General features: G+C 33.5%; 2 protein-coding genes across 4 annotated transcripts; both read left to right on the forward strand.

Annotated features, from left to right (window-relative positions):
* Positions 1 to 336: 336 nt before the first annotated feature.
* On the forward strand, positions 337 to 14,954 carry LOC131847965 (DNA replication ATP-dependent helicase/nuclease DNA2). The gene is made up of 23 exons (XM_059197697.1): positions 337 to 478; positions 563 to 1,178; positions 1,377 to 1,540; positions 1,723 to 1,859; positions 2,191 to 2,401; positions 2,782 to 3,021; positions 3,642 to 3,774; positions 4,238 to 4,397; positions 4,654 to 4,769; positions 5,085 to 5,205; positions 5,663 to 5,851; positions 6,554 to 6,651; positions 7,182 to 7,320; positions 7,893 to 8,027; positions 8,150 to 8,316; positions 8,877 to 8,982; positions 9,294 to 9,429; positions 9,868 to 9,957; positions 12,625 to 12,728; positions 13,007 to 13,190; positions 13,263 to 13,421; positions 14,067 to 14,255; positions 14,754 to 14,954. Exons 1-23 carry the CDS (start codon positions 452 to 454, stop codon positions 14,952 to 14,954), a joined length of 3,822 nt encoding a protein of 1,273 aa, XP_059053680.1. The 5' UTR covers positions 337 to 451.
* LOC131847943 (gephyrin) lies at positions 14,945 to 23,198 on the forward strand. Of its 3 annotated transcripts, none has more exons than XM_059197675.1 (10): positions 14,945 to 15,156; positions 17,809 to 18,563; positions 18,920 to 19,074; positions 19,283 to 19,424; positions 19,768 to 19,847; positions 20,326 to 20,432; positions 21,057 to 21,216; positions 21,547 to 21,658; positions 21,869 to 22,080; positions 22,426 to 23,198. In XM_059197675.1, the coding sequence occupies exons 1-10, from the start codon at positions 15,038 to 15,040 to the stop codon at positions 22,576 to 22,578; spliced, it is 1,995 nt and encodes a 664-aa protein (XP_059053658.1). In that variant the 5' UTR covers positions 14,945 to 15,037; the 3' UTR covers positions 22,579 to 23,198. The 3 variants fall into 3 exon arrangements, with proteins under 3 accessions (XP_059053658.1, XP_059053664.1, XP_059053672.1); XM_059197681.1 differs by lacking the exon at positions 14,945 to 15,156 and adding an exon at positions 17,203 to 17,434; XM_059197689.1 differs by lacking the exon at positions 14,945 to 15,156 and adding an exon at positions 17,203 to 17,338.
* Positions 23,199 to 23,210: the final 12 nt, after the last annotated feature.

Raw genomic sequence — 23,210 nt, forward strand, 5'->3', positions numbered from 1 at the left:
AACAAATAATAACACTTTTCTTTTCTTTGGCAAGAGCCTTGTGTTACCTATTATGCCACTAAAAACAGGAAACGAGACGGGATAATGGAAAGGAACGGGTTAAATTTTGAATATACTCGGAATAATAACACTTACTACTAATACATACTTTCTCTGTCTATGTAATAACAATCGAACGAATGGAATTTCAAAATTCCATTTATATCACCTGACATCACTGAAAAGGAGATGGACGAAGATGGAAAAAAAAAAAAAAATTATGTCACCTGATTGTCAGCTCTAACGCTGACATATGTGTCATCTGTGAATTAATGTTTGTTTGTGTAAATTCTTGGCGGGAAACCGCTTCAGTATTTTCTTTTGCTACCTTATAATCACATATAAGTTATAATTTTCATTGTAAGAAAATATGTATTTGTTTTTATAAATCAGACAATTATGAAGTGGAATCATGCCGAAGGCGTTAAGTTTAAAAAAGGTTTGTTTTAACGTTACTTGCTTTATTTATCTTATTATGATTATCCCCTATTTGCTAGGTTTTTTACTTTTATTTACATTTCAGGTACAACTAGCTAATCACTCTAAAAATCAAAAACCTATTACACAGTTTTTTAAAAATAATTCGCAGTTAGATAAAAAGTTTGATGATTCATCACAAAATTCAAAATATGGTACATTGGAAGTATTACCGGCTAAAAGAAAGGCCTCATCACCTTTACCTTTCTCTACAGCAGAGTCTACATTAAAGATAGAGGATCCTTTTGTTAGTAATAATACAAAAACAAGTAACCAAAAAACACAGTCTCCTTTGAAGTCTACTTGTCTGAATAAAAAGATTAAATTAGAAACTTCTCCAGAAAAGCTTAAGGATTGCATTTTTGAAAAGTCACCTAAAAAAGAAAATAAAATCAAACTAACTCCAGATGCAAATAAGAATGCCGATTGTATATTATCATGTAATAATAAAAGTGGAGAGACTAATAGATCTCCACTCACTCCAGTCAAACTTGAAAATGTTATCACTTGTAACGGTAATAAATCAAGTGCAGAGGATGTGAAAGATTCTAAGAATGGTGAGGATAAAACGGGTATTCAAAGTTACTCAATCGTTTCTAAAATTGATGATGAATTTCATCAGTCAACAACACCAACCAAAAGTCCTAATATAGGTAGCACAGGTTTGTTTTATTGTAATATTTTTATCATTATTCTAGTTATGTTGTTGTATATAAAATTTATATAATTATTGAGTTAGGAGTATTGCCAATTCTTTGTTTTATATTGTATACTTTTCATGTATCTAATTATTACTCACAATTTCATTTATACAACTTTTTTTGTGAAGACTGTGTGAGTGTGGTTCAACATTATTACAGTACAACATTCACCTGGACTTGGAAAACTACATGTTACTCATGTAGTTCCAAAGAATGAATTGTCACCCTCAAAATGTGGTTCTACAGTGCGAATATTGGATTTCAATGACCATGATATTCAGGATGTGTTTGGTGACGATTGGCTCATTAATGATAATAATGAGGTTTGTTAATTACTATTACAATAGATGTAGATCTATAAATTTTGTTGATTGAATCTTTCATTCTGAGATACTATTTATCTAAGCGGAATATATATTAATTGCATTTAATGGAATGATTCCTTGTAGGCAATAGTGCTATTTATATCATTTAAACCCAGTATATTTTATTTTTATTTTAATAGAACTGCAGTGATGAATTGGATTTGAGTACCATAAAGCGTTGTGAAATATTGAGTGTGAAGCATCACTCTAAACCATTGGAGTTAAGACTGAAGGATGCTGCTAATAAAACAGTTACTTGTTTTGTTGAAGGAATTTGGTAAGTGAATTTCAATCTGTTTAAATATGTCATATGTAATGTAATTATTAATTTTTATCCAACATTATTTATTTATACATTTTCATAATAATTGTTCTGTAACAATTTTCTAAAATTCTTTGACTAAATATTATTACAAAAATTAATAGCAATAATTTATATTTTCCATAATTAGAAATATCTTGGACAGTTAGAAAGAAAAAGTTGTTTTGGAATGTATAAAATAGCACTTTCATATGATGTTCTGTCTCATAATAGAATAATTTCTTACTTTTTTAGAAACAATGTAATATAACTTACTGTGTGATTTATTTGTTGTTATTATTACCAGGCTAGACACTCCATTGTGTACTGGGGATGTTGTCAGTATTATAGCTACACGAAACTCATTAAATCAGTTTCATGTCAGTAACACATCCGGGTTGCTGGTGTTACGGCCTGATTACTTGTTATCGAGCACTAGTGTTGTCGCTGGTGTATTCTGTAAACGAAAAGCAATTCTTCAAGAGCGCTGGAGGGGTATTGATTCTTCAAATACTGCTGTTAGTATGCAAAATAGTCTGTTTTAGTAATACCATTTTTATAGTAATCTAATCTGAGATCATAGTAGTGACATAAACTTGACTTTATTGTAACACTTTATTGTTATGTGCATAAATGTCTGTAATGCGAACTTACTTACTAAATGATATATTCAGGACTGTGATCAGAGATTAAGTAGCATTTTCACATCGTATTTGAAATCAATTAATATTTTATCATGGAGAAGCCATTAGTTGAGTAGTATTACATAATTTAATTGTACAATTTTTCAGTTATCAAGATACACCATCACATGAAGCTGTATATAAAGTTAAAGTTATAGGTAGTTAAGTAGTATGTATTCTTTTTGTAATTAAAAAAGCTGAATTGTCTATTCCAGATGACTGTTGGCATTTTAATACATGAACTGGTTCAAAAAGCACTCACACAACAAATAATGGATATAGCTGTATTGCAGTCAGAAGCTAACAAGATCATAGAGGAATCAATACAGAGGTTGTATGACGCGGGATTGAGTGAGGATGAAGCTCGTTCAAATATACAAATATACATATCTCCTTTAGCCCAATTCATGCAGACATATGTTGCGAGTGGGAAGCCAACTGTTCCTGCTGTACAGGTTTCATTGATGCAATTTTTGTCATAGTTATTCTTAAGTCCCGGATGCAAATATCTACAATCTTCTACATATCGTTTTTCCTGTAAATTCTTTCAAATTAACAAAATATCTTGATAGATCTACCAGTGGTAGAGTGTAAAAAATACTGTGTGAGTACCTACTCACACAGACAATTTTTTACACTCTACTGAGGTCAGTCTCTCTTATTTCAACAGCTGCTTGGTATCAGTTGTAGGGTAGTAGATTAGGTACTAAAATTACAGGATAAAAAAAAAAGAATAAATATTTTAGTCTTTGTAATGAGAGATATCTTAGTCCTCTGGAAATGCTGTGGATATGTGGTCAGATACCACAGGTGTCTCTTGACAACGTAATGTCTGTACGTATGTTCATGTATGTAGGATATGGTTACCGCTTACCATTAGGTGAGCTGCCTGCTTGTTTGTCATTCTAATTACATAAAAAAAAGAAAACGATGAGCTAAGTATACACTAAAATGTTCATCAAACAAAGAAAGTCTGTCGAACCGTTATTTTTGCATATTTCATTATATTGTTTATATATATTAAAAATAAATAAATTGGTTCTAATACAAAATATGTAAATTATTTTATTTTCAGCAAATACAAAAAGACAAATGGATGGGCCACATCAATAAGGTGCTAGATATAGAAGAGAACTTGTGCTGTCCACAGTTAGGTATGAAGGGGAAAATCGATGCGACATTGCAAGTTACGATACACGATCGGAAAGGTATATCATAATTTATTTTCTTATTGTCAAATCCTTCTTGTGCATGGGGTGCATGGTACTAGACTGCTTTAATGCTTGATTTTTCCCTTCCTGTGGAAAAAACAAGTTTCTAAAGTTATGGGAGGCCAACTTCCGCCAACCCAAGAATTCAATTTTGCATCTTTATATTTTCACCCTTAATGTAGGGCATTTTTTACATTGATAATTTTCAGTTCAAGGCATTAACTTATTTAGTCTGTTTTAAAATGATCACTAATTACTAAATATAAAAGGACAATAAAAATGGCATACTTCTTGATTTTTATTATTATTATTGTAGCCTTTATTCCGACATTATCAAGTTTTGTTTAAATTGTAAGGTTTAACTGATGTTCTGATCGCATGCTTCTTTCAAAGAATTAGCCTTCTCTGATATTAGTCATGTATTTAATCAAAACAGTTAGTAATGGTAATTTAAAAATAGGTGCTCAACCGGAAATAGTACCACTTGAACTAAAGAGTGGGAAAGTCTCTATGTCAGCGGAACATCGCGGGCAGTTGGTGCTGTACGGAATGATGTTGAGCCTCCAGCGACGTGAGGATCCCACACAAGCACTGCAGAGAGGCCTGTTGTTATATCTCAAGTAATTCACACCTATGTTTGTATAACATGCAATGCCACATCTGTCTTATAATATTTTCTCTTTACTTTTTTTATGCAATGGTATGGGTAAACAATCTGACAGCCCACCCGAAGTGGCTAGGTTTAAGGGGCAAAATAATAACCAAATCCATGTTTTAACGTTTTTATATGTAAATTTTGATTGATTAATGTGTTTTTTTAGTTCAACAGAATTAATATTAAAAAGTTATAATAATTTTACATTTTTTTCTCTTCAGGGATCGGGTAGACCTTCGTGAAGTGAGTTGTGGATATCCGGAACGACGGGATCTGATAATGTTGCGAAATCAACTGGTGGAAAACCTTACTACTTCACCCAACGACGTAGATCCTGGTACGTATGACGTATAAATTAAATTACATACCTGTCGTGTGCATACCTTATGCACACCACTTGAGATACATTCGTTAATAAACTAATAGGGGACACGCCCAATAAAGTATTTATATCTAATTTAAGTTATACATTCGAGAATATTCAGTTATTTTAATATTGCCAGAGTAAGTTTCTAAGTACTTATTTTGAACATTCCGACTTAAACTTAAAAAATTACATTTAGCAATTTTTATGTTTTAAGTTGTAGACCTAACTGCAAATAATTAAAAGAAATCTTACGAGATCACTTGGTCAACACTGTTACCATTGCAGAACAATTGACAGACATAGAAGACGCATCGCTCCTTCTGCAGCAAAGATTGCCGGAACCTGTGCATCATGAGGGCGCCTGCACCAAATGTCCATATCTCACTATCTGTTCATTACACTTATGGTTAGTAAATTTCTATAATACTCATGGTCTTGTAGGAACTCTATACGTAAATCATTTACATATCAACAACTTTATTTATTCTAATTTAATATTTTTATTAAAAAAAAGTACTCTTTTATGATTGGAATAATAACGTTACTGCAAAAAGTAAAGTGCTAGTTGGGCTTGGCACACAGGTTTTCGAGTAAATAATCTAAATATGTTTTAATTCGAAACCACAGTATTTCCTATAATAAATAGATATTAGATATTATATAATTACTAGCGATAGTGATGCTTATGTCGGCCTTTCCTCTCTTTACAACGAATATTTAATTGAAAATTTAAAAACATGTTATTCAAATATTCAACAAAGTTGCAGAGAAATTCTTGTAAGTACTAAGTAATTGTGATGCATAGACAATGTACATTAGCCATGAATACTTTAGGATTAATTAAAAGTAAATAATTATTCAAGGCACACCGACGGTCCAGTAGTGTCAGATAAGCACCCGCTATCCAAACTACAAAGGCTAGCTTTAGGGCATTTATCACCTGACCATATAAAGTACTTTCTACACTGGTCGGCTCTGCTCAAAATGGAGGAAAAAGTACAAACGAATATGTCACCTTTGTACACGCTCTGGACGGACACTCCAGATAAGCGGTAAGTCATATAGCATATATACATTATTTTTGCATTGTGCATTAATGTCAGTATATGTTTGTATGATATAAGTAATATAAAATGTATGTAAATGAAATATTTACCTACCAATAAAATGCATCAGGCTAAAGTTACTGGTATTGTATTCACGACCTCGATGGTTTAGCAACTTACTTCTGATGGTCGCGGGATTGTACGGACTAGGTGTTTTCTGTGTATATTACTTAGTTTACTTTCATTTTGTTAGGTTTACATTAACATAACTTACCTAAGTTATGTATATTAATTATAATATTTTTGTCAATTCTGCATTAATGTTGATGCTATTTCTTTATTTTTTATGCGACTTAATTCGATTTCTGAGAGATTTCTTTTAATTCAAGGAAAGAATTTAGTGATTTCTTTAAACAATTTCTTATAAGAATTAACAGATTATAATAATATTTTCGATAAAATGTAAGTGGCATGTTCTACCGCACAATAGCAGTGGTTTACAAAATACTTCAGTTACTACCATTAAATTGAATCAGAAGAATGTGAATCAAGTGTAAATAGTAGAACTACTAAATAGCCTAATTGATTGAACTTTATTATAAAGTTCTCCCCTAGGCTATTCTTGTAAATTTATCTTTATGTATATAATTTGTATTATGTCAGACTTTTTTGCATAGAACGAAAGCATAATAATGTTTGTAATTATAGAGCGAAACGTGGTACATGCGCACCAAATTTACAACTACAATCTGTACAAACATCTGAAGATAGATATTTACATATATTTAAAAGAAAAGCAGCAACAGGTACTTATTATTTATTAAATTACTATTAATATTAATAAGATCTCACTGTAAAACATATAATGTTCAATAAATAAAGAAATAGTTGTGCGTATATGATGGATTTCGTACTTGCCAATTGTAGAATAGATTTTTTTTTCGGATGACTCTAATGCTGTTGGTCATAGCTCCTTCCTTTACAGCATCACCGGATAGGAGGGGAGTGCAGACGGCACTCCTAACCCACGGAAGGACTTATGGAGCGGCTGAGGGCCAACTCCCGCCTGACATCCGTCAGACTTTAGTCTGAGGGCACCGCTAGGGGATTGAACCTCGGCTCATGCCCTCGTAATTTCGAACCCCGTTTGAATTGGACGAGGAATCGATCGGAATACATTGTTATTCAGATGAATTTTTGAATAAGATCAAAGTCGTATTGCAATCCTTAGGTTCTTTTCACATAACCTGGAGATGCCCAAATGATTTAATATTCAAATGAAATAATGCTATTTTATTGAAATATATTGAATTTAATTAAAAGGTCTTTATTACAGCTAACAATAAAGAAGAAACATCTATTAAAGGACCACAAGTAGGCGAATTTTCAATAGTGAGCATTGAAAATCGGCCATGGATCGCCGCCGGCGTTGTTATGGTCTCTAATGAAACAGAAATTAAAATCCTTTTAGAAAGGTAAACATAGATTATAGAGAGCCCCGTAAGCTCAATAACTAGTAACTGTTATGAAATATGTAACTGAATTATTTACTAACTGTTGATTGTGTTGAGGCTGCTTTTAGTTTGCTTTGGGAGAAGTGGAATTTTGTATATAATTTTATTATTAACTAGCAGTACCTGCGACTTCGTCCGCGTGGAATTTAACTTTATATTTCTAAAATAAAAAAAAAATCTATAATAAAAGTAGCCTAAATTACTCCTTATTACATCAGCTACCTGCCAAAAAAATCTCGTTAAAATCGGACCAGCTATTTCAGAGATTAGCCGGAACAAACAGACAGACAGACAAAAATAGTAAAAAATGTTGTTTTGTGGTATGTACCGTATTTATATTCATATGCATGTAATAAAAAACGGTTATTTCAATATTACAAGACACTCCAATTTTATTTATATGTATAGATAAAACGATATGTTTTTGTATTGTGGCCACTCATTGAAATGTAGTTAAACGGTACCGACAGGCTTTTTACATACATAACTATAGCTACCACCTATCAACCACTAACTATTATTAATTATTTCAGAAACCTAAGTCTTCGTTTAAATAAAACAACACTGTTTCACATCGATATTTACGAATCATATGCAACTGTGGTAAACAATCTCAGTAACTTAGGTGTATTAATGGATAACGATGATCGCGCGCTAAGATTAAGAAAGTAAGCATTTTGTGTTATTATATATTTTGTTTGAATTTGAGTTCTTTACCACATACGTTGTTTAAATACAGTCTAACTAATATTGCCTAATTTTAGTATTCACATAATTACCCTATTTACAGGTTAATAATAGATAAAGAGGAGCCACTGTTTGAAAAGAAATTGCCGAGAGAGGTAGGCCGACTGGGTACTAAATTGATGCGGTCATTAAACATACAACAACAACGGGCAGTACTTAAAGTACTAGCTGCCACTGACTATGCACTGCTCCAGGGTTTGCCTGGCACTGGTAACTTAATCATTTATGTTATTATATTTGAATGAGTTGGGGAGTGACCAAACTAAAAGAACTAAATTGAGGAATTCTACTTGTGAACTAATGCGTAAGATTACATCCTCTCACGGTCGGTGTACGTCAATTCATTTCTTGGCTTATGATAATTTTTGCAGCTTTTGTTTTCTATCATCCTATATGGCATCACGGTGGCATGGCGGCGGAGATATGGTCTTTTATGAGTATTTTATATATATATATATATTTACGTGTGGTGTAATATTTTCTATTATGATATAAATTATTTATTATATAATATGTAATTTATTATATTTGTATATGATAAATGGTAGGGGGCTGGGAGTGCATGAATTCGGAAGCCGGAAGATCGCACATAGTTGAAAACATTGAGAAAGGCCTATCCAACAGTGGATAGATATGGGCTGAAATGTGATGATGATGATGATTATTTCGTATATAACATACAATGTATACATATATGTGGTTTCTACGTCTATTTATTTGTACCTGTATATATTGTTATCATTATAAAGTTTTTTTTTACAATGTTTCAGGTAAGACGCAAACAATAAGCGTTCTAATACAAATGTTGGTGGCATTAAAGCAACGTGTTCTGGTCACTGCACACACACACTCTGCCGTTGACACTGTTCTATGCAGGTATAAATATATTTAAGTAAATCTATTTAATGACAATTAAACTTGTATAAGGTACAGTTGTATACTACTACAAGTATAATACGGGTTGTTATGTCGCAGTACGGGCAGACATTTATAAATACATATCTATTAATAAAAATTTAAAATAACCATGAATAAAAAAATCTAATAAATTATATCTATGTAAGATGTTAGAACCATCTCGACTACGACAGCTCCAAATAAAAAAAAACCATCTTAATCGATCCATTCGTTTGGTTTGGGATCTATGATGGCAGAGACAGATACACGGGTGCAAATGATATGTGTAGGTTGCCGGAGCACATGAAAGTTATGCGGCTGGGCTCCGAGGCGCGCGTGGCGCCGCAACTAGTATCTCGCTGCGAGCGTCGTCTTGCCGCACACTGCCGCACTCCGATGCAGCTGGACGCATTATATAATTCTATGGTATGTAAGTTACTATATTTATTTTTACATTATGATGGTTGAATATAAGCTTCTGATGGTAAATGGTTACCGTAGCCTATGGACGCCTGAGACACCAGGGGTCATGTTGCCGCGATGCGTTGCACGCGTTGCCGATCCATAAGAAACTTCAATATTTCCTTCTTGAAAAACCCCATGCAGTGGTCTCGTGAGAAAACCTTGGCTCATTTTCGTAATTTTCTACGAAGGTAATAAATTAATAATTCAATCCATATATAAACTTAACTTTCCGCTAAAGGAAACTTTTTAGTATAAAATTAGTCCAATTTCCATTACAATCCCGTTTATACCTTTACAGGTCGTAAAGGTATCAAACAGACATATTTCACATATATAATATTAAAACAATATGAATGACAGCTACTTTTTGATATGGGTCTTTATCGTTGTTTATCACAGGAGGTAGTTGGCGTAACCTGTCTAGGGGCAGCCCACGCAATGCTCGCGCGGAATATGTTTGACGTGTGCATCGTAGACGAAGCTACGCAGGTATCTATGTTGAATATTGGCATAATGTATTTGATTTGTGATCATAGCACTGAAAAGCTAAAAATAACATGGCAGTAGGACTTGATTATGATCTAAAAGAACGTTCACCACATTTTCATATATACTCGGTAGTGGTATCAATTCCATATTCATATTATTGCTGAATTTCTGTAAATATAATGGTTTTTTATATATTACCTACAATTCTAATATTGACGTTAATCTCTGGAATTACAATTAAAATTTCCGTAGAGGAATTGAGTGAAGTCTAAAAGCTCTAAAACATGATTCTTCTTTCTGTGGCACATTGCGATCGCGAACCTTATTTATACAGCCCGGTGCACAGTGGGAACTCGCCTAAGAAAGCCATCTCATAAATACTTTTTCTAAAACTCCGTGGATATGCTTGTATAATACCTCAAATTGTAGCCAAAGAGTTACTCTATCATTATAAATATGATTCAAATCTCTGACTATTCATACTTCATAGAATGGAGCCTCTAAAGTCAAGGAATGAAAAAAATACAAAAATAATTTTGTAACTTAAATTTGTTTGGTATAAATTTATAGTATCAAAACAATATCAAGTCATATAGTGTGATACCATTTTAGAATGCTTATGTGTACTTTACTATAAAATGAAAATATATTTATTTTAGTTGAATATTATTTAACTAAAAATCCATATATCGTTATATGTACTATTTTCTTTTCTCAGACTTTCACTTGGAGATTTGACAGTTGCCGAAGCTTGCCGAAGTTCTAAATTTGGTTTTATTTATTAGGAAATATAATGTAATTTGATGGCATAACATTTTTTTTTGCAGTTTCACTGCGTAAAATATTTAAATCGAGTATAATATCATGGTGAGGTTTGTTTTTTCTAAGTACGTATATTAAGATTTTCTTCTTTATTTGAGATTTTCTGTCTGAATATTTAAAAAAATACTTTTTGGACAATTATTACTATATATTTTATCTTTTGCCTTAATTTTATCAACTATTTCACACAGTATATAGTTCCCATTCCCATACAGACCTATTCTATACCGCATAATGTTAAATATTTTTTATCAAGTAATTTTGCACACGTATATGATCATTATTAAGTATAAAATAGTGTATGTATTTGCATATGAAATATTACAGTTCTTCATAAACTTTTCGTCAACGCTATTCGAAATGTGGTCGAAAGAAAGAGTTTTTAAATAAAATAGCAATTTATAGGATGGTATTTTCACTGTAAATCTAGAAAAAAAGTACATGCGAACCTGAACCTCCTACTTCGACAGAAAAAAGAGGAAGACCTTCTAAAAGGTACGAAGTTCGGACAAAGAAACGAAAAAACAAGGCTTGCTTGATACTTGTGGACTTCATACTGAACTCATATGTACAGGGTTTAAGGGTTTCATCATTGATATTTTACGAGCATTGCCACCAGAAAACTAGAATGAATTGAGCAATCTTAATGAATAATCTTATTAATGAACCGGCATATATAACAGCATATTCAAAACATTAAGCTTTTAGCATTTTTATAAAATTGGATCTGAACAAGGCACAGTACGAAAATATGAGGAGTTGTTTGATAGCAAAGAATTACTTATTGTTTCCATCATACAGGTTGATTCGTGAAGCTAAAGAATCGTGCTATCCGCCAAAATTATGTATTACTAACGTTAAAGCAGAAATCAAATGTATTACCATTTTGCAAAACCCACAGAGATGAACAATAGAAAAAGTACAAAATAAACCTGTCGATGAAACTTCCTATCAATATGGCCTTTCAACTTTGCATTCGTGGAACTTATTTTACATTTATCTTACAATTAAAATACAAATCAATAAAAATGGTCTGCCACAACAACAGAAAATAAAAATTTAAAAAAGCAAAAGAAGGCTTATGTACAAAGAAGGTTCAGAGAAGAACTTGGATTAAATATAGATATTGGCAACACTAATGACGGCAATACAGCCACAAGATTTTTCCAATATTATCGTTGTGCATCAGAAATTACTAGTATATATGAGGAATTAATAAAACTGTTTTATGTTATGAAATGAAATGTGAACGTGTGACACGTTTCAGTAGATTTAAACAGTTCAGGCTTCATCATGCAAGACAATGTTCGAGGGTAGCCTCTAACAAAGATGTTCTACACGCATTTTTATATACCTCTGACCCATACATAACAAGTTTAAGAAAACCTTCCAATTAAAAATATTTAGTTCTTTTTGATGAAGAAAAGGAGGTCTTGAGTGACTTGTAAGCTATCTTTATTTCTGATACTTTTACTTATTTCTGTATAAACTTCTTGACATAAATGTAAGTCTACAAATTCTATATTTCTTGTATTCCTAAATTATTTATAACTATTAGAAATATTTTTTTACTCACAAAGCATACATTATTTAAAAGTATATATATTTAAGATTATCAGGAAAAAAAATCATGTACATATCTTTATTAATACAGAAGTTATAGATTTATGAGATGAAAATGAGTCAAAGTTCCACTGTGCGGTGGCCGGATGCAATACGCGGACCGTATCTTTGACACGATTAAATTATTGTATTTATCCTATCCAATAGGATATTGGATTTTTGGTTGAATATGTGACTACTTATAAAAAAAAAAGATAATATAAATGACGTTATCTTTATTAGGTGGTACAATCCACGGTATTGCGGCCTCTATTCGCGGCAAAGCGTTTCGTGTTGGTTGGCGACCCAGAACAACTGCCGCCAGTTGTCAAGAGTCGTGCCGCTAGGTGGGTACATAAGTATAATTTAAATTTAATTGAAACTTTTTTATTATTAATACTTCTTACAGTATGAAGTATACAGCAACGCTGTCCGTGTGAAATATACCCGATACTTTGAATAAAGGAAATAATTTTTCATGTCTAATATTTTTTTATGGTTATCCATCACGGATAGATACATTTTTCCTTTTTATGTTGTCACACTGAAAAATATCCCGTATATGATTTCTATAGATAAATTTATAGTTTAGTAAGGACACATTCCTTATATTGTATTTTTTTAGACGTCTCGGTATGGAAGAAAGTTTGTTTCATAGACTAATGAAAGAAGACGTAACATCAACTCTTCAGCTTCAGTACCGTATGAACCAAGCCATAGTGAATATTGCCAACAAGGTCGCGTATACAGATCGTCTCAAGTGTGCTAATGTACAGGTGGCCACAGCGAATTTGACTATTGACGCACAGGTAATAAAAAACATAATTTATCAGCTACCATCACATATATATCCATCCTAATAATGACATCTTTTTATGTAGAAAATGTCGCAAATACCCGAGTGGTTAGTTGAAGCGTGTAGCACAAGAGCAGACCGCGCCGTTGTGTTTTTGGACGTGACTGCCCCCGCCGACACCGCGCCCTGCGTCAACAGGAGCGAGGCTTGTGTGGTACTCGCGCTCGTCAACGCTATGAAAGAGGTTATCAGATTGAATTTACGATATGATTTGGTTTATAATAATAGTAACATTTATACCTTTTTTGGGTATTACTCATATATTTTTAGTCTACCCCTTACTTTGGAAGTAAATAAAGGAAAGTGGTAGCTTAAAAAATATTACTATTCAAAAGAAAGCAGATTACGCCAAGAAAAATGATAAACGAATGTAATATTTTTGTGAAATTTGTCTGAGAACACACTTACATTACACGGCTAGCATTACCATTACGACCAAAACGAATTCGAGTCACGACTTAAAATATTCAATTTACTTGCTTGAGTACAGGTAAAATGCTTTATATATAATATTTTTGTATAATACATAAAGTTTCAAATTTAATGTTGTCTTGATGGTCTATTTATATATTTTGTTGTGCAAATATCTCTCCGGTGATATTCTTCGGCTACTATATAATAGAATTGATAGTGTAATAAACAATACAATGTAATAAAAACACCAGGAGAAACCATGCTAGCCGGCGTGGTAACAGTGCTTGTTGACTAATATCTTTTATGAGTGCCATGGCCGGTGTTCATTATGTTATATATAATAAGAGATAATGAATTCTTATTACTATAGTAAACTTATTATTTAAGATAATTAACAAAATACATAATCTTCTAGGGAGGCGTACAATCAACTGACATAGGTGTCATAGCACCATACCGTGAACAAGTGAACCTGCTGCGACGTTCACTCGCTCGTTATACAGTCGAAGCGAGTACAGTAGACCAGTTCCAAGGAAGGGACAAGTCTGTCATCATATACTCATGCACAAGAAATGACGTGCGTGAGGACAACAGTAAAGTCAAGGTAAACATTTAAATTAATTGTTTCCCATAATGTTCTTAGCCAGTTTGCAAATAAACATACATATATTCTTGAGCATTCGTAATTAAGAGGGAACACGCTTCTGTCCATATTTGTTCCTTAATCAATGCCTGCCTTCAATAACGATGTGAATAAAAAAATGTATGAATGACTAGTACCTATAATATAAGCAATGGCGACATAGCATAGCTTGAATCGCATGTGAATATTCACGGAATGAAAATGGCAGCACACAGCTTAACCTTAGCAGCCCAGGAAATTAGATATTGAGATTGTTTAGATGACGCTATTGAGAATGCAGTCAATTCAATAGTCGCATCATTTTGTTTATAAGTTTGGCTAAACATCAATAATAATATAATAATACATGTAAGAATACTCAATTGAATGGTAACTTTAATAAAGTAACGACAACAAATCTCTGGGAATAATGTTGTACCAGAGATTTGTATTATTAATGTATTTATGTGTTGTTGACAGGAAAGTGAAATACTAAACGACCGAAGGCGATTAGCGGTGAGCGTGACTCGCGCGAAATACAAGTTATTAGTAGTAGGTAATTCTCGAGTACTGCGTCGTTACGCGCCACTTCGTGAACTAATTGCAGCGTGTGCAAATTTACCACTCTCAAATGAAACGGTAGCCGCTGTCCTACATAAATATAGGGCGCTAATCACTTGACCAATATGATATACATATGTATGTATACAGCGCTACGTATAGTTCGGTAAGAATGAATAAAAAGTTCCTACTTACTGAAACAAATGAAGTTTAAATCGTTGGTTATAGTCGAATTGTTACAAAGACGATTGCTACTTCTTGTATTGGACCTGCGTGATACACGCAACAGAAGTATGAAAAAGCTGTTTGATTATATAGTCAGGTACAGTTACAAACATATAACATTCGATAGTAAATTAATCTCAATTTTGAAATACATACATTACAATATATTTATAGAGCAACTTGTCACCTGAATCAATGAAAACTATACCAAATTGCTTACGCTGGTTTTCGGAGACAGTATCAAATGACAGTAACGGGTTTCAGTTAGTCCAGTTGATTTGTATTAGACGTTAGGCGTTTCAAATATTAGATCTCATTTTGAAATATTACTTAATAATAATACTTAGGTTTGTCCCCATTTCGTATTTGGTAAGTAAGTTGGTAAACAAGTAATTTAGTATATTTATCTATCTATGAAAACATTAAAGAGGCTTTTTCAACGTAAATTTATACTACACAAAGTTTTAACTATGGAATATAAAGTAACAAATAATATATAAGTATTATAAAATTCGGTATGAGAAAATATTTTCAGTCCACTATAGTAGTATAGTACAATCTAAAATAAAGGGGATTCTTAATTTTATAGTTCTAATTTTAATAGTAGGTAATCGAAAATTATGTGTAACCGTTTATCGTTAAAAATATGTGCTATATAAATGGTCTTATTACTTAAATCAATCTCTAATATTTATATGTATGTATATATACAGAGACTCGAATATTTATTTCGACTTATGTTATTGCTATTGTTAATAAAATATTCTCGTAATAATTGCATGTAAAGATATGTTGTATGTACTAATATTTATAATGAGGTATTGCGTATTTGGAACTGATCAGACTGTTTGTTGTAATAAATTTTATTAATTATAATTTTCTTTTTCTCATCCTGTCTTTTAATACCTAATCATTTATATAATATTTACAGTATGTATGCAGCAAGCTGCTGTATCGCTACTGTTTTTGTTAATGTTGGACAGACTCGAATTCACTAGTTTAAACTACAGCATTTCTAGTAAGCTCTATTTTTCAATATGTAAAGGCGCCGGTATACATTGACGAGTGTTATATGAATTGAAGTCATTTATCCCGACCTGACAACAAATTAACTATTAATGGTTTCAAGTAGATTTTGACTTTGTAAGATTAGTGGGAACGAAGGGATTGTTAACAATGGCCATCGCTAGCAATGCACCATGTCAGGTTGACTTTTATGCGGTCTCCCCTGGACCATCGTGGTCAATTCCAGATAAATAGTCCACTATGGACTTACTGACTTCATGCTCATTGTGTCATCCTACACTGTTGCCCAGCCCGTGTAAACCGGTAGTATAGGAGGGTGCACCATACTACTATCTATTAATCTATACATATAAATAACATTGGAGTGTCTCTATGTAATATTGAAATCAGGGATGAAATTATTTCTGATTATGTGTTACTTTCGGATAATTTCGATCACCGATATAATTTTTTTGAGGGAATTAAAAAATAAAACACAAATAGCTAATAAAATGTTTACATAACGTGTCTCAATTAGCCTCTGCACCTATCTGATATTATCCGAAACTTTTATTTCGGATTCCGTTACGGTTACGAATCTTTTTTTATATCGGATATCCGATAGTTTCGGTTATGGTTACGGAGCTCCCTAACACCCCTGATTGAAATAACCCTTTTTTTTACTACAGGCATATGAATGTAAATACGGTACATACATCAAAATAACATTTTTTATCATTATTGTCTGTCTGTTCCGGCTAATCTCTGAAATGGCTGAACCGATTTTGACGGGATTTTTTTAGCACGTATTATGGAGTAAATTAGGCCACTTTTATTTTAGATAAATAAAGTTAAATTCCACGCGGAAGAAATCGCGGAAACAGCTAGTCATTAAATAATGATATATCTACCATGTTAATTAAGTTTTTTTTCTTTTCTCTTTTTGTGAATTGGCACGTTGGTGCATTTGCCAAAGACAAAATTAAGGTTAAGTACGATTTTGTGTTCTTTTAGTGACTGATACTTAGATACTGACATATTATGTCATTTACTTAGAGTATTATGGTCCTTGACGAGATGTGATTATCAAAATTTACGCTGTGTTTATTGTTATCGAGTTGTTATCACTGTTATTTATATTCCTTTGTAGCGTTGCTGATGAAGTGATGTAATAAAATTCTCACGCTGCAGAGTACTACTTATTGTAACTTATATGTGGCACTGGCAAATTATTTCAGTCGTCAGTGCATAAATTGTAATCACTGAATACTCCGGTGCGTAACAAAGCGAGTCTGATATAATTGCAAACTTATTTGAAATAATTTTTGTGAATTTATTACAATACAGCATCGCATAGTATAAACACTGGCGTAAGTGCTTACAGTATCAAATTATAATTGAATGAAATTACTTATTATGTGATATGAACATGTGATTACTATCTTATTATTAATATTATAAACGCGAATGTTTGTGAGTATGGATGGATGTTTGTTACTCTTTCACGCAAAAACTACTGAACGGATTTTGACGAAACTACAGTATTATAGCTTATACATCAGAATAACATATGGGCTATAAATTTCACGCGGGTGAAACCGGGCACAGCTAATATTTCATATATTAATTGCATGTTCATATTAATTATATGTTAACAGTTCTCGCAATGTACAGTTCTTATACATTTAAATTTGGCTTTAAAGCCTGTATTTGTGAACACAGGCTTATTATATTATTGTTTTAGAAAGAAAATGGTGAATGGAGTAGCAGTGATTACTATAAGTGACACTTGTTTTAAAAATAATTCAAATGATACATCTGGACCCTGCCTCGCTACACTTGCTAAAGAGGTTTTCCCCAATGCAAACTTGCATACAATCATTATTCCCGATGAGAAAGAAATTATTGAACGAGAATTGAAGTACTTTAGCAATTCAAATATTGACTTAATTTTGACCACTGGAGGCACTGGTGTAAGTCCCAGAGATGTCACTCCAGAAGCAACAAAAGCAGTGATCAATCGAGAAGTTCCAGCAATTTCAGTTGCACTAACACTAGAAAGTTTAAAGAAGACACCTATGGCTATGTTGTCACGGTCAGTTGCTGGTATAAGAGACAAGACATTAATAATAAATTTCCCTGGTAGTAAAAAAGCTGTTACAGAATGCTTTGAAGTGGTTAGGCCAGTGCTCTCTCATGCAATTTCTCTAATAAAAGATGAACAAGCAGAAGTGAGATCAATGCATGATTCAATACAATCTGGTCATGTTTGTCTCCACCATAGTAGTGTGGATATGACAAAAGTTGCATTCCGACCAAGAGAGTCACCATTTCCAATGGTAGAAATGTCAGAGGCATGGAAAATTATAGATAGTGTAATGTCACAATGGACTGAACTCTTGGAAACAATCTCTATAGAAAATAGTCTAGGGAGGGTGGTAGCACAGCCATTACATACAAAGGAACCAATGCCGCCATTTCCAGCTTCTGTTAAAGATGGTAACAATCCTGTTATATCAACATAGATAATTCATATTTTTATGTAATTAATGTACCTTGAAGATTATCCTACATCGGTGTAAAAAAATATACTCTGTACTCAATAGGCTTAACGAAAAATATTACATGTTTGTATTATGAAAAAAAACCTATCCCAGAGATGCTGAAAGGAACTCCCACACAGTGATCTGCACTATACTACAGTGATTTTCATTGGGCCAGTATTGAATTACTAGACATAAAGAGGTGACTTTAGTATACCAGATTTTTTTATTCTGTTCATATCTAAAATTAAGAGCAAGAGGTAAGTGGTTCCTTAGCTTTCACTTTAAGCTGTACTATGAAATGTATTATAGGTTATGCATGCATCAGCTCAGACGGTGCAGGCGTGCGTAAGGTACGATCTGTGTTGACAGCGGGTGACGCCCCCACTCAGCCCCTGATACCAGGCGAGTGTGTCAGGATTAATACTGGTGCCGCCCTCCCAACTGGAGCCGACTGTGTTGTACAGGTTTGTAACTGTTGAATAATATTGGAAATTTAAAAATAAGAATGGGTATTGTTAAATAATGAAGTCATCTACTTGGGTACCTCCGACTTATCTATTTCTGCCTTTGGTTACAGTTATATAAAAACAATTAGTAGTTGTCTTTCTTAAAAATGTTTATTCAGAATAATGTAGTAAGTACAATCTTATTTTCCAAATTTCCATTTTGCAGGTAGAAGACACGAAACTGGTGTCGGCTTCGGACGATGGCGAGACAGAGTTCGAGGTGGAGATTATGGTGGCGCCAAGTTCTGATCAAGATGTCCGACCTATTGGCTTTGATATACCCTTGGGCGCAATGCTTGTGAATACAGGTAAAAAAAGCATTAGCTGTTATATTTTGTAATCAAAACAGACTTAAGTATATAAAACAGTTCCAACATAATACAACCTTCATCTCACCTAAAAGTTATTTTATTAGTAGCATTCTACTAATAAAGTAGATTTCTATAGAACATTTTATATTTTTTTGAAATAGTAGAGTAATATTAGAGAGTTACAATAATGACTGTTGTATTATACAAAGGGGCATTTCGCTAATATAAAATATTTTTGATTATCAAGAATGTCACACCTTTTTTATTTGGGTAATGATAGGTCCATTCTAAACATTACTTGGCTGTTGATTAAATATGTGTTTTGGTTAAAACTTTTTAGGTGACGTTCTTGATGCTGCGTCAATTGGTCTCTTGGCGGGAGCTGGATATAAGAATGTGACTGTCAAAGCACATCCGAAGGTTCGTACATTATTATTGTTATTTTTTTTATTTCTATTCACACTTACATGGCATTCTTTATGGATAACAATGAAACGGTTTTCCTGGCTGCGCTAACGGTAGGTACACGTTCAGGGTACTAGAATAGTGATGAAATAAAGACGAATTCAGTCAAGTCAGTTAGTGATGTTTTCAACTATGGTGGGTATCAAGGAAAGTGGAACTGACGCCATATACCACTAAAATGGGGCTAATAATTCCCATTACATACAATCTAACTCCATACGTCGTTTATTGAGCATGAGGTCTGATTTAACGTTTATTCAGCTGATTTACTGAACAATATAATTTATATGAACAACCCTTTATAGCACCATGTTTCACAATCCTTTAATCTCTTATATGTGCTGTCATATATACCAAAATATTGAATAAGCTTAAATGATGGCTGAGTTGAACATATTCTTGAAGTTAGGCAATTTATTATTCTATAATACAGGTGGCGCTACTTTCAACGGGAAATGAGTTGCAAGAACCATCGGAAAAGAATCTTCGTCCTGCGCATATACGAGATTCAAATAAAACAATGTTGAAGATATTGCTTAGGTCAGTAGTTAAATTAGTTTTTATAGGTGTTGTACATGACCTACATTTTTCAGCGCAGCAGTGGAGACTGCAAATCAAACAGAACGTTGTACCACGTCTGTGCGAAAATGTTGGGCGGTACATTAGAAATGAAGTGTTAGCCCGTGAAAAAAGTTCTAACGTTTGCACTAGTCTTAAAGTTTGCACCGGCAGCACCTGAAAAATATCCGTCTGGTCAAATTAGTGGGTAATACGATCATAGTACATACTAGCTCTACTTTATCGTACACATTTGTTCATCAGAAAATAAGTGTTCTGGCAGTCCTGGAATTTGGGAATTATTTCGCCAAGCCGTACTGCCAAGCCAAGCATTTACTGTAGTCAGCCTAATCTCACGGACGTATTTGAACTACGTTTGTGTTTAATCCCCACAGTAATCGATAAAGATAAAGACTCTCTCGAGACCCGTATCTGCAGTCTTTAGCGGAGGATCTTGTATTTCAAATTAAACACCTGTGTTTTATTTGTATATTAAACTAAATACTATTTTTTAACATATAATTTTGAAAGAGCTCTTCTCTCCATTGTTTTTGCTAGTTTTAAGATACGGCTATAATGAAACGAAATACGTACATATGTTAACAGAGAGCATGGGTACGAGAGTATAGACTGTGGCATCGCTCGTGATTCACCTGCGCAGTTGACTTCCGCTCTTGCGACGGCCATGCAACGTGCCGACGTGGTGGTGTGTACCGGGGGTGTTTCTATGGGCGAGCGGGATTTACTCAAGCCAGTGCTGCTGAAGGTTAGCTGATGTCATCATTATATATAGTTACCGGCAAGTAACATGTACAAAATGTTATTACCTCGTCATCTGTGCAGTAATAAATTTATGTACACAAGTGGCTACTGCGCTGCGCCAACTACACCGCAACCTACCAAATCTACCGGAATCGATTATTTATTTCTGTTTATCATAAATTATGTATACAAGGTATGTTATAGACATTATTATTGTTATTATAAATTGTATTTTCGGTACTACATATGTCTACACTACACTCATATAAGATATATGATAAAGGGCTTAAAGTAAATAATAGTATAAATAATACAATGTATACTACATTTTCAGGATTTCAATGCAACTTTACACTTCGGCCGCGTACGTATGAAGCCGGGAAAACCAAGTACATTTGCTACATGTCAGTTCGAAGGGAAAATAAAATATATATTTGCATTACCAGGTAAATGTTTTGTACAAGTCTATAAAATATCAATTAATGTTTTTTTAAATAGTTACCTACTACAATATACTATTATTTGTTTTTAAAACAGTATATTGTACTAGTTTTCAATAATATTGTAAGGATTGGTTGGAAACTTAATTCTAAAATATCGTACAATTAATTTCATATTCGTTTCTATAAGTGTGGTCGTCGATTATTGGTTCGCAGGCAACCCTATATCAGCGTACGTGTGCTGCCTGGTGTTCGTGGTGCGCGCGTTGCGGGCGAGCTGCGGCCTCAATCCGGAGTGGCCGCGACTGAACGTGCGGTTGGCGGCCGCCGTTCCGCTCGACCCCCGCCCCGAGTACGCGCGGGCCACGCTGCGAGCACGCTACGACTACTGCGACGACCTGCCTATTGCTACGTTGATTGGGAACCAGGTTATCTATTTTATACTACATCATTATCGCATTTATAACAACAATACAAGCACAAACCAATGTGCAAGTAGTGTACAAATTGAACGGCAAATTTTTTTCAACACATCGAAAGTTGTAATATGTCTTTCAGATAGAGCAATCGCTTCGAAATTGAATTGAATTGCGCATTTAGGAAATTATTACAATATATATAATCTGATTTGACAATGAGTATAACCACACGATTGCTTGGACATGTGTACAAAATTATAATGTGGCACGCGGTCCACTAGTGTAGGCTAGTTTATGATTAGCGCTTTGTGATATGTCCACGAATATTATTTATAAATACGAATTGAATAACAGTGCAGCAGCCGGCTACTGAGTGCTTGCGGAGCGGGTGTGCTGCTCGAGTTGCCGGCGAGGAAGGTCGCTCACCAAGAACTGCCGGCCGGTAGCATTGTGTCGGCGCTCGTTACCGGCAGCCTGCACCTCACCAGCACTCAACACGAATCATAAAATAAGCAATTGGACCCAGTTTAGCTGACTGAACTCGATCCGCGTCAAGTCAGCTTTGTTTTTAACATTTTTTATGTTATGTTAAATTGACAACCAAGCTGATGATAAATGGTAATTGTCGGTTATGTACATTAACAGCAAGACGGTTGTCATCTTTTACCCTGTAATTGCATTCGTCTCTTGAAGCAAAACACAGCTTACAAAGCAATCTTGTTGGCAGAAATAATCGAAATACTCACGCAGATGACTTTATCAACTCTATTCGCGATGATATTGTGTTTATTAGTAATACTTTATTGAATTTTATTTAACATCATTACAGTCGTTCAAAAATTCGAATCATAGTATTGGTTTGTTTTACTGATGTCCTGATTCATCCAGATAATCTCATATAAGATTCGAGCGAGCATCATATATAAGTTCATTCTGCCAAATTATGTCTAACAACTTATTAAATATTAATGATCTATTCATTGTTATGTACATATTGAGAATTTATTATAAAATGTTTGTATTTTATCATTGTTTAGAATGTTTTTGTTTTAAAATGGAAATCATGTAACAGTGCTGTGTGGTAGTGGTAGTCGTATAATTGTTGAAATCTCATTAAAATAATATTTCCATTCTACCTA

Source organism: Achroia grisella, unplaced genomic scaffold (genome assembly GCF_030625045.1).
Source record: "Achroia grisella isolate CSIRO2021 unplaced genomic scaffold, CSIRO_AGI_Agris_v1 utg109, whole genome shotgun sequence".
Lineage (NCBI taxonomy): Eukaryota > Metazoa > Arthropoda > Insecta > Lepidoptera > Pyralidae > Achroia > Achroia grisella.

Bases quoted from the DNA above. Each gene is read 5' to 3' on its own strand.
- LOC131847965 (XM_059197697.1), top strand. From the start codon at position 452: ATGCCGAAGGCGTTAAGTTTAAAAAAG. The intron at 6,652-7,181 runs GTACTTATTATT...TCTTTATTACAG, and splicing joins TAAAAGAAAAGCAGCAACAG to CTAACAATAAAGAAGAAACA. The intron at 14,256-14,753 runs GTAAACATTTAA...TGTTGTTGACAG, and splicing joins AGGACAACAGTAAAGTCAAG to GAAAGTGAAATACTAAACGA.
- LOC131847943 (XM_059197675.1), top strand. From the start codon at position 15,038: ATGAAGTTTAAATCGTTGGTTATAGTCGAATTGTTACAAAGACGATTG. The intron at 20,433-21,056 runs GTCAGTAGTTAA...ATATGTTAACAG, and splicing joins ATGTTGAAGATATTGCTTAG to AGAGCATGGGTACGAGAGTA. The intron at 21,217-21,546 runs GTTAGCTGATGT...CTACATTTTCAG, and splicing joins TCAAGCCAGTGCTGCTGAAG to GATTTCAATGCAACTTTACA.